The sequence below is a fragment of the Petaurus breviceps genome, unplaced genomic scaffold, assembly GCF_028583685.1.
Source record: "Petaurus breviceps papuanus isolate PSGF00001 unplaced genomic scaffold, PetGlider_PUasm1.0 76, whole genome shotgun sequence".
Taxonomy (NCBI): domain Eukaryota; kingdom Metazoa; phylum Chordata; class Mammalia; order Diprotodontia; family Petauridae; genus Petaurus; species Petaurus breviceps.
In genome coordinates, this window is record NW_027186473.1 from 1,388,643 (window position 1) to 1,400,310 (window position 11,668).

The 11,668-nt window shown below is 38.8% G+C and overlaps 1 protein-coding gene across 13 annotated transcripts in view; it reads left to right on the forward strand.

The window, feature by feature from the left end:
- Nucleotides 1-11,668, forward strand: part of LIMCH1 (LIM and calponin homology domains 1) — a 384,992-nt gene that overhangs the window by 178,216 nt on the left and 195,108 nt on the right. For all 13 annotated transcript variants that reach the window (XM_069105135.1, XM_069105132.1, XM_069105134.1 and 10 more), the window contains exon 3: nt 11,361-11,430. In XM_069105135.1, coding sequence (XP_068961236.1) covers nt 11,361-11,430 — 70 coding nt within the window. The remainder of the gene's footprint in view (nt 1-11,360; nt 11,431-11,668) is intronic.

Genomic DNA, 11,668 nt, shown 5'->3' on the forward strand with positions numbered 1-11,668 from the left:
TCTCTCTCTCTCTCTCTCTCTCTCTCTCTCTCTCTCTCTCTCTCTGTCTCTGTCTCCCTGTCTCTCTCTCTCTCTGTCTCTGTCTCTGTCTCTCTTCATATTGATCAAGGCTGAAATATTTCACACTATGGTGTTACCAGAGGTCTATGTACCAGAAGTTTGATCCACAGTAGAGATTTAACAGCCTGTGGTCTCTCAGGGCACAGTAAGAAGAATGGTTTGTAGAATCTCCCTTTGTTCCTGTCCATGTGACAAGTGAAGAGCTCTGCCACAAAAGGTCCTGGCTGTCAGATGTCTTAGAGGCAGCTTATCATGTGCCGTGATCCTGGGTGGGTCACACAGCTAAGATGCTGGACAACCCATGAATTGCTCAGTTGACAGACTGGTTACCATGAGACCACATATGGGTAACCAGAAGCTGAAGCCTGGGTGGTTATTCAGACCAAAATGGAAACAGTAGTAAGCACAATTTGATATTTGGTCTATCTTTGCTCTTACTGTTTTGAGCAGTGTCAGAACCAAATGTGACATGTATCAGGAACAGTTTCTTAACAGTCACAATTGTCTTCACCATGTTTAAGGTAATGAACTGCCTGTCACTTCAGGCATTTCAGCTATGCAAGAGGACATTCTTACCTCATGTTAGGGTTGGACTAGATAAATTCTTTTAAAAAAATATATTTTAAAAATTTATTTGTTTTTAGTTTTCAGCATTCACTTCTGTCAGATTTTGAGTTCAAAATTTTTTTCTACTCCCCCCTCCCCAAGATGATGTGCAATCTGATATAGGCTGTACATGTAAAATCATATTAAACATATTTCTGCATTAGTCATGTTGTAAAGAAGAATTAGAACCGAAAGGAAAAACCATGAGAAAGAACCCCCCCCGCCAAAAAAAGAGAGAAAATAGTATGCTCTGATCTGCATTCAGACACCACAGATTTTTCTCTGCATGTAGATAGCATTTTCCATCATGAGTCTTTTGGAATTGTCTTACATCCTTGTATTGCTGAAAAGAGTTAAGTCTTTCAAAGTTGGTCATCGTACAATGTGTACACTAACCTGGTTCTGCTCACTTCACTCAACATCAGTTCATGTAAGTCTTTTCAGGTTTTTCTGAAGTCCACCCTTTCATCATTTCTTATGGAACAATAGTATTCCATTACATTCACATACCACAACTTGTTCAGCCATTCCCAATTGATAGAAATCCCTTCAGCTTCCAATTCTTGCTCACCACAGAAAGATCTGCTATAAATACTTTTCTGTATGAGTTGGACTAGATAACTTCTACCATCCTTTGCAACTCTTGAGATTTTTTGATCCTTTTGATTCCAAGCAAATTCCTTGAGGGTAAAGACTGTTCTTTTATAGCATTATATCTTCACTAGGACCAAAGCTAAACCACTGTACTATGTCCTCCATGGGAACATGTGTTCTTACCTTCTCTCCTGTCTCCCCTCACCCCCTTCTCTAATAACTATGGCTTACAATCTCTACTCTGGAAAGGGTGTGTAAATGGACTATGCTATTCCACTATTCACTATGTTTGTGACTCCCTGTACCATAAGTCTTTTTTTTTCCTGACCATCAAACTCCAATATGTGTCTTCATCCCGCATCAGAATGTAAATTTCTTGAGGATATGCACAGTCTCACTTTTATGTTTGTATTTCTAGTACTTAACAGTGCTGGGCATATAGCAAATGCCTAATAATTTTTTTTCCTTCATTTAATTAATACTTATTGATTGAAATGTGTTTGTGCATAAATTCCTGTGGAAAGGACAGATATGTTCCTTAGTAACAGTACAGTTTAACACCTTCATACTTGTTCATGAAAATGTTGTTGGACTTCTCATATGATACCTATTATTTGCAACAACAATAACATAAGTTCTTAAGCTTTCAGACTTTCAGATAAGCAGGTATCTGGCATGTTGGACACTGTGGATTCAATATTAAATATTATTATTGTGGGTAGTAAACTGTACATGGCATTAAGGAAATATTTAATGATAAAGTAATGCAGCTGTCTCAATCATGGACATTTTAGGCATGTTTATCTGCATTTTTGTCTTTTATCTATAAACTATAAGACATTTGTAACCTTACAGTAATAGAAATGTTGGTGTTTCGAGTCATTTCAATTGTATCCAACTCTTCAGGACCCCATTTGGGGTTTTCTTGACAGAGATCTTGGAGTGCTTTGCCATTTCCTTCTCCATCTTATTTTACAGAGGAGAAACTGAGGCAAACAAAGTTAAGGGGCTTGCCCAGGGTCATACAACTAGGAAGTATCCAGACCAGGTGTGAATTCAGGAAGATGACTCTTCCTGACTACAGGCCTGCACTTTATCTACTGTTTTATCTACCTACCCCTCTTACACTTTTAGTTCTAGGAAATAAAAACCAAAATAGGAGGTCTGCATATCAGGGACTTTTATATTTTCTTATGTTTTGGACCCTCTTGGGAGTCTGGTGAACCTCTTATTAGAATACTGTTTTTAACCATATAAAAGAAAATACTCAGGATTACAGAGGAAACACATTATATTGAAATAAAGATATGTAAATATATATAATTTTTTTCCTTATACAAGTATATAGATCCCCTGAAATTTGCTCATGGCCCCCAGGTTCTAGGTCAAATTAAGAAGAACTGAAAGGAGGGATCTTAGAATAGGACTTAATCATTTACAGCTACCTCAGGAGAAGAGACGATCAACTTTGGTCAACTAACCTGGTCACTCTGGAATGTGGCAGCAGCAGCAGCAACAGAACATATTTCATTAGAACTGAGGACTGGTATGAATTACAAGATTTTAAGTTAGTTCACAAATACTTGGAGGCTGACCTCCAAGTGATGATAACTCTTATTTGTTCTAGGTGTGTTTCTTTGAATCACTTGCTTCATTCAGTCAACAATTCTTATTGGGTACTTTCAGTGTGCCCAGCACTTCATTAGACCCTGTGGGACTTAAGAGACTGCCCTCAAGAAAGTGTTTTTTTTTTTTCCTTAGGGTACTTTAATAACCTTCTAGTGGAATTTAAAATTGAAATGCTCTTTTCAGAAGGGAGCATGACAGCATATTAGGATTTTGAAGGGATATCAGAGGAGATCTGATCTAACCTGGATCTGAACAAGAATCTTTAGCTATGACATTGTAGACAAGTGGTCATTTAGCCAATATTTCAAGCCTTCCAGTGAAGGGGAGATTATTACCTTAAAGTAATCCTGCTTTTGGACAATCAAGTAGTCCCTCCTGACATCATACCTAAATGTGATTGACTTTGACTTCTCCCCATTGCTCCTCTGCCCTCTGGGACCAAACAGAACCAGCACAATTCTTCTTCCACACTGCTGTCCTTAGATGTTAAAGACAGTTGTCATACTTCCAGAAAGTAGCTTCTTTGAGCAGCTAGTTTGGTGGGTTCTCTGATTTCCTATGGTGAACTGATATGACAAAAAGCCAGTTTTTTTCTTTTTACTTGGCTTTTCAATTTGCCATTATATTTATAAGGGATGTTAACACTTTAAACTTTGTGTAGAATTTGCTAAGGAAGTTACTGCCGAAGGTTGCTAGGGGAAACCAGAGGTCTCTGCAAGAAAGTAGTTGTCAGCTATAACCTGTTACTTATAACCATATTAAGTTTGTAGTACCAAGAAGGCAGAAGGATTTAGAGTGACTCTTTAAAAAATTTGGGCATTATGTTTGGAAGATAGACACAGAACAACAGGGGCTCTCATCTGCAGGATAGCTAGCTTGCTTCCTGAGCAGAGACTTTCAGCTAGGAGAAAACCAGAAGCAGGCAGGATACTTGGATAGAGAAAGAAGAGGGGGTGGGGGGTGGATGGGACCTAGTTCCTGGAAGTAATCATGTTACTCAGAAGCAAGAAAGATGTATCTCTAGACTGGTGGGGAAGCAATTATAGAAAAGTCCCTCTTGATAGAGAGGATCAAGCTGTGAAAATGAAAATATTGGCACCAAGTCAAGATAGGGTGAGTTGTGTAACATTGCTACTGTAAAAAAAAGGGGAGGGGGAAGTCATAATTTGGTTCCTAAATTTTGTTCTTTTTAATACATTTTCTATGAATAAAACTCCAAGTTGTTTAATTGTTATGTTATAGATAATATACATTTTTAATTTTCTCAAATTTGGCAAATTTGTGGTTATAAATCTGCATTCCTTTAAGCAAAGAGCTATGAACTTGAACCTTAGTGAACGTTCTATTTTGGCACTGACCGCAATAATCACTCTCACCACTTAGTGGTTGTGCCCTGGAATTGCAGTGGAAATGACCAGAAAAAGAAAGAAAGAAAGAAGCTGTTCACATTAGCTGACACACAGGTTTGTAAAGCACTTTCTGTACATAATCTAATTTGATCTTCATGAATAACCCTGTGAGTAAGGGTACTTCTTTTCAACATTTTTCATGTGGGAAAATTTAATCTCATAGAGGTGAAGTGATTTATTCCTGGTCATTTGAGCCCAGCTAATGGGTTCAAAATGTAATCGAAACCTAGCTCTCTCCTTACTTCATGTCCAGTGTTCTTTCTCCCACACCTTTTTTTTTTTTTTAACAAGCCGCCTCTTTGCTGTTCTGTAGCTTACGCAATGGAACAGTAAAAACAGACATCGTTAGGACACCATGAACATTTTCTGACTCATACCTTTGGTGGATAATCTCCTACAACCCTTTCAACACATATGACCAAAACCCAAGGAAGCATTGGGAAAAGCTGATGTGAGGAAATTAGGTAACCTTGTGAAGAACCCTGAACACTGGAGTTTGAATTTCTCTCAGATACTTCTTAGCAAATCAAGACATTGAGTCTTCTTTGGATTCATTTCCCTCATCTGCAAAACAGATATAATAATAGAACGCACCTCACAGTGTTGTCATGAGGATCAGATGAGTAATAATGCACTTGGCTACTTCCCTGAAATATGGATTAAATGCTATTGATGGACAGAGGTGGGTGGGTGTAGGGTGTAGGGAGAGTGCTAGAGGGGAAGGATATATAAATTGGTATTATTCATTTTTGGTGTGTTTCTATATCAGTAATTATTATGTAATATGTGTCCCTGTAATACTGAAAGATGCAGTACTCTCTGCATGCACCTGTGTGTGTGTGTGTGTGTGTGTATGTGTGTGTGTGTGTGTGTGTGTGTCTGTAAGAACATGGTGCTTATTTAGTGGCTTAGTGGGAAGTTCTCAAGCCATCCACAGAGCCATAGTATTTATAACTGGAAAAGTCAGTTCAACTTCCTTACGTTTATAGATGAAAAAACTGAGGCCTGGGAAGGAGAATTGACTTGCCCAAGGTGACAGAGGGTAGTATCACTGGTAGGATTCAAACACAAATCTTCAGACTACAAATCTAGTGTTGTTTTTTTTTTAAACTTATTTTTAGTTTTCAACATTCATTTCCACAAGACTTTGAGTTACAATTTTTACCCTCCACCCCAAAATAGTGGGCCTACTGAATACTCCTTCCCCCAATCTGTTCCTCTTATATCCTCCCCCAATCACTCCCCCTAACTGTCTAGTAGGGCAAGATGGATTTCTATACCCTAGTGCTCGTATATCTTATTTCCCAGCTGCATTTAAAAAAACTAATGCTTTTTTTTTTTTTAAACATTTGTTTTTAAAACTTTTGAGTTCCAGATTTTTTCCCTCCTTCCCTCCTCACCTGCCCCCACTGGGAATATAAGCAATTCAATATAGATTGAACATGTGTACATTGTACATGTGTACAAATCATTTCCATAGTAGTTATATTGTGAAAGGTTAACTATATTTCCCTCTATCCTATCCCACCCCCCACTTATTCTCTTTTCTCCTTTGACCCTGTTCCTTTTCAAAAATGTTTGTTTCTAACTACCCTATCCCCCAGTCGGCCTTCCCTTCTATCATCTACCCATCTTATCCCCTTCCCTCCTATTTTCCTGTAGGGCAAGATACCCAATTGAGTGTGTATGCTATTCCCTCCTTAAGCCAAATTCAATGAGAATAAGGTTCTCCCATTCTCTTTCACCTTCTTGCTCTTCCCCTCCATTGTAACGGTTTTCTCTTGTCTCTTTAATATGAGATAATTTACCCTAATCTATCTCTCCCTTTCTCCTCCCAATATTCATCTTTTACCTCTTAATTTTATTTTATAGATATCAGCCCCTTCATATTCAACTCATCCAGTGCCCTCTCTGTATACATGAACGTACATATGCCCACATTCACATATATATTTATATATCCATACAACCTCCTATACATACATATATATGTATGGATACACACATATACATATATATTCCCTTCAACTATCCTCATACTGAGAAAAATCTTATGAGTTACAATTATTATTTTTCCATGTAGGAATGTAAATAGTTCAACTTTAATAAGTTCCTTATGATTTCTTTTCCCTGTTTACCTTCTCATGCTTCTCTCGCTTCTTGTATTTGAAAGTCACATTTTCTATTCAACTCTTGTTTTTTCATCAAGAATGCTTCAAAGTCCTCTATTTCACTGAATAACCATATTTTCCCCTGAAATATTATACTCAGTTTTGCTGGGTAGGAGATACTTGGTTTTAATCCTAGCTCCTTTGACTTCCATAATATCATATTCCAAGTCCTTCAATCCCTTAATGTAGAAGCTGTTAGATCTTGTGTTATCCTTATTGTATTTCCACAATACTCAAATTGTTTCTTTCTGACAGCTTGCAGTATTTTCTCCTTGAACTGGGAACTCTGGAATTTGGCTATAATATTCCTAGGAGTTTTCTTTTTAGGATCTTTTTCAAGAGGCAGTAGGTGAATTCTTTCAATTTCTATTTTGCCCTCTAGTTCTAGAATATCAGGGCAATTTTGCTTGATAATTTGTTGCACGATGGTGTCTAGGTGCTTTTTTTGATGATGGCTTTCAGGTAGTACAGTAATTTTTAAATTATCTCTCCTGGATCTATTTTCCAGGTCAGTGGTTTTTCCAGTTAGATATTTTACATTGCCTTCTATTTTTTTCATTTGTTTGGATCTGTTTTTTAGTATCTTGATTTTTCATAAAATCATTAGCTTCCAATTGCTCCAATCTAATTTTCAAGGAGTTATTCTCTTCAGTGAGTTTTTGAAATTCCTTTTCCATCTGGCAAATTTGACTTTTTAATGCATTATTCTTCTCATTGGCTTTTTGGGCTTCTTTTGCCATTTGAGTTAGTCTATTCTTAAAGGTGTTATTTTCTTCAGTGTATTTTTGAGTCTCCTTTAACAGGCTACTGATTTGCTTTTCATGATTTTCTTGCTTCATTCTCATTTCTCTTCCCAATTTTTCCTCCACTTACTTGATTTTCAAAATCCTTCTTGAGCTCCTCCATGGGCTGTAACCAATTCATATTTTTCTTGGAGGCTTTTGATACAGGAGTTCTGACTTCGCTGTCTTCCTCCCACTCCATGCCCTGATTCTTTTTCTCCCAAAAAAAGAATTCTATGGTCTGTTTGTGCCCCCTTGGCTTGCTCATATTGCCAGCTAATTACTTGACTTTTGAGCTCTTTGCCACAGTAGAACTCTGCTTCCAGAATGGAGAGAGCTTTATCCCAAATCACTGGGGTTTTCACAGCTGCTGGAGCTATTAGGAGGGCACCCTCCCTACAGCCCCCACAAGCTCTGGCTCACTGGCCACACACCCCAGGACCACCACCCAAGACCACTATCCAGATCCAAGCTGGTTAAAGCAAGATCAATTACCCTCTGAATGGTCACTTGTTCCTTATAGGCTGTAGGCCAGGAACTCCCGAGGCAGCCATGTGTGGCAACTGCATAGCTGCCAAGCCCTAGCTCCTTCTTGTCCCGGGGGCTGGGCCTGGACCTCTCTCTTCTGTCCCCTCCCCCCTCCCCCTTTCCCCCCCCCCCCCCTTTCCAACACAGTTCCACACTGACTTTTTACTTTGTCTTTGGCATTTGTGGGTTGAGAAGTCTGGAAACTACCACAGCTGCTGGTGATTCACTCTCCTGAATTCTGCTGTGGCTGCCACTGGTCGGGGCTACCCTGGGGCAGGAACTGCAGGGCTCACAAGGGACTGTGCTCTGCTCCCAGCTCAATGTGATACACTCTTCCTGTTGGCCTGCCAGGCTTCCTTCATTGGGAGATTTGTTTCTCTCTGTCACTTTGTGGGTTCTGTAGCTCTAAAATGTGTTTAGAGTAATTTTTTAAAACATATATTAGAAGTCATTGGAATGGGAGCTCGTGCCATGTTTGTGCTTCTGCTCTGCCATATTGGCTCTGCCCCCTAGTATTGTTTTTAATGTAGTCTCCTCTATCTGAGATGATTTCTGAGTGAAGTCTTTTAGAGCTGTCTTGCTTAACTGAATTTACTTTTGTTATTTCTATGAATAGTCTTTTAGCTTTAATTAAATGTCCCAGGGAAAATCCAGTTGTGGTTTGGAATATGTGGTAACTGGAGATATAAATGTTGGATACTGGATCCAAGGTGTACCAGATTTACATATAGAAGGACTCATGCCCCAGATCACAGGCAAGGGGGTACCCCAGATTAGTCTGAGAAAGAAACTGATTCCCAGGATGTTAAGGCCTAAAAGGGGAGGAATAGAAGTTCAGCAGGTAGACAAGTGTTCCAAGGAGGCCAGTTTGCTAAGAAAAGCATCCAAGGTGAGGGCTGACCATTCCAAGATGATCCCTGACTCTTAAAGCATGCTGAAAGTGGACATCTCAACTCTGCTCTACAGTAACCTGTGTGCACTTGTGGGCAAATCCCTTGACCTCTCTGAGCTTCCATTTCCTCAACTTTAAAACTAGAGAGTAGAATTAGAGGCTCTCTAAGGTCTCTTCTCAGCTCTGAATCTATTATCCTTATAATCCCATGTGGACATTTGAATGGTAATCTCCTTGGCATTACCATATTCCTTTACTTGAGAAGACATTATTCCTATGGAGTACCCACCTATTGATGAAGACAAAGTCAAATGGCAGGTTAAATTCAAGACATATTCTTAATGCCCCCTTAGATTACTTTGGTATGCTGCTTTTCTAACAGATGCTGAGTTAGTTAAAATCCCCATCACCAATAAATTCTGGGACTTGGCATCTTTACTAAGCTTCTGAAAGAAGGCCAAACCAGGTTTTTTCCTCTTGGTTTGGAGGATTATAATAAACCCTGACCATAAGGTTCCCCTTGAAACTTAACCTAGAAATTTTTCTAGCCACTGGTCTCCTCCTACTTCCTGCATGTGGAAATAAGTGCTTGCACCAAATTTTCCTTTATCCCCAAACTGGCCTTTTCTGAATAGACTATGTTCTCTTGTACTCTATTTCAACATATTACCATAATGCCAATCAAAATAGACCTGTCTCTAGAAAGTGGGATTTGTCATTCTTCTTGCTCATTTCCTATTCTCCCTATATTTGTCTTCCAGCAGCTAACCACGGGCTCCTCCTGAAGCCTGCTTTCCCCTGTTCTCCTTCCCATCTCCTTCACTTGCATTTTCTAGTTTTCAATTTTCAATCCCAGAAATACCTTTTCTCCAGGATGCCTTTCACACCTAGGGATTGTATAGCTTACTTAGTTTATAGTCCACAGGATTTAGAAGTAGCTCATATTTGTGTATTGTGACATTTAAAGTCTCCTCCCATCCCCCACAACAACCTTTTGGGGTTAACTAATGCAAGTCTCATTACCCCCATTTTATAGTACACGTGGGGGATATTAAAACTTAGAGTGAAATGACTTGCCTAGATGATCCAATGAATAATTTCCATTCAATTTGAAAGCCTTTATTACCCACTATGTAAAAGACCTTCCTTTAATTTCTGATTCTGTTGTCATAATTTCCTTGTCCTTGAAAACTGCCATGGAGCCCAGGCTTGAAGCTTCCATCAAGGTCTTTGGAACCTTTGGACTGATCTGATAATTCCACCCTTTCATTTTAAGTGCTTTCTCAGTCTTTTCCCTCACATCTCCTATTTCTTAATGCAGCTCATTACATTGTTCCTCATATTGGAGAAGACCCATTAGCCTCGTTCAGGTTTGCTGTTGGGATGAAATGAATCAGCCTTTGAAAGTTATTGAATAGTTAACCAAAGGAGCCTTACTTTGTCCTTTGTACGGCAAGAATATTCAATAAGGAGATTCTAGCACTTAGATTTTCTGGTCAGTCCACCTTCAGTCCTTACCCAGTCTCCATATGGAAAGGCACCTGGTTGGGGCAGGACGTGGTGACTTGAGTGGTCTTCAGAAATTGCCCTCACCTTGGTGAGACTTTTTATATTCTTGGATGACCATGAAGCTGTATCAAGGAAGCAAGGACCAGTTAGGAGACCACTTTGTCATCTTTTGGGGGAAATTTAATCCCTGTTGCAGGACTGAAGAGAAAGTGTAGGAGAAGATGTTTTTGGGGACAGAAAGGAAGCATGGGTTTAATGCTACTATATGTCTTAATCCTATCATAATAGCCTATATAATAGGCCAATATGTGCTAAACACTCTAATAAGCAGCTTGCAAATATTATCTTATTTCACCCTTATAACAACTTTGGGATGTAGGAGCTATTAGTATTCCCATTTTGTAATTGAGGAAACTGAGGCAGCTAGTAATTAATTGCTTTCTAAGACTAGATTTGAACTCAGGTCTCTCTGACTACAGGTTGAGTGCTTTATTCACTGCAGCACCTAGCTGCCCATCATAAACCAGGTTTGCTTACCTCCTTATTCCTCTCCCTTACAAATACCTCGCAAACTTTATGTGACTTTGTGCAGTGGATAGAATGCTGGCCCTGGAGTCAGGAAAACCTGAGTTCAAATCTGGCCTCACACACTTATGCACTTTGTGACCCTGGGTAAGTCACCCTCTGTTTGCCCCAGTTTCCTCATCAGTAAAGTAGGAGTAATAATAGTGAGTAGTTCCCAGGGTTGTGAAAATCAAATGAGATAATTTTAAAATGCTTAGGGCCTGGCCATAGTAAGCACTATGTAAATGTTAGATTATTATTACTCTTTGCCTTTCTCTTCTCTCAACCATATCTTTAAAATTAATTTTTAAAATATTTTTTCATCACTTTAATTAATATCAACAAGACTAACAATATAGACAGGGTTTGACAGCCATTCTTTCCACACCGCGCACCCCCTCTATTGAAAAGAAAAAATCCCCTGACTTTTTCAGATATTGAAACTTGAATCACCACAACCAAAGTTTGATATTGCCCAATCCATTTATGTGTATACTTTACTTAACCTGTTTTAAATTCACAGCTTTTTTTCCTTTTCATTTTGTGTCACTGGATAAAAATGATTTGTGTGGTCATCTTTATTTCTTGCTTTAACATATTGTCTTTCTCATGACAGGCTGCTGAATGCTATAAAACCAGGACTTGTGAAAAAGATCAATAGATTACCCACCCCCATTGCAGGATTGGTGAGTATTCTGAAGCTATTTTTTTCCAGTATGACTTACCATAAGTGTAAAAATATGATCTAAAATATGTAAAATAAAAATATATAAATGTAAAAATAAAAATATGATGTAAAAATATGATTGACTGCAGCATTGAATGAGACAGTATCCAATCCTTTGGATGTAGAGGAATCTGAAAATGCAAGACTGGAGAGAACCCCACCTTAGTGGCACCTGAATCTTGGCTCAATCTCTTCCT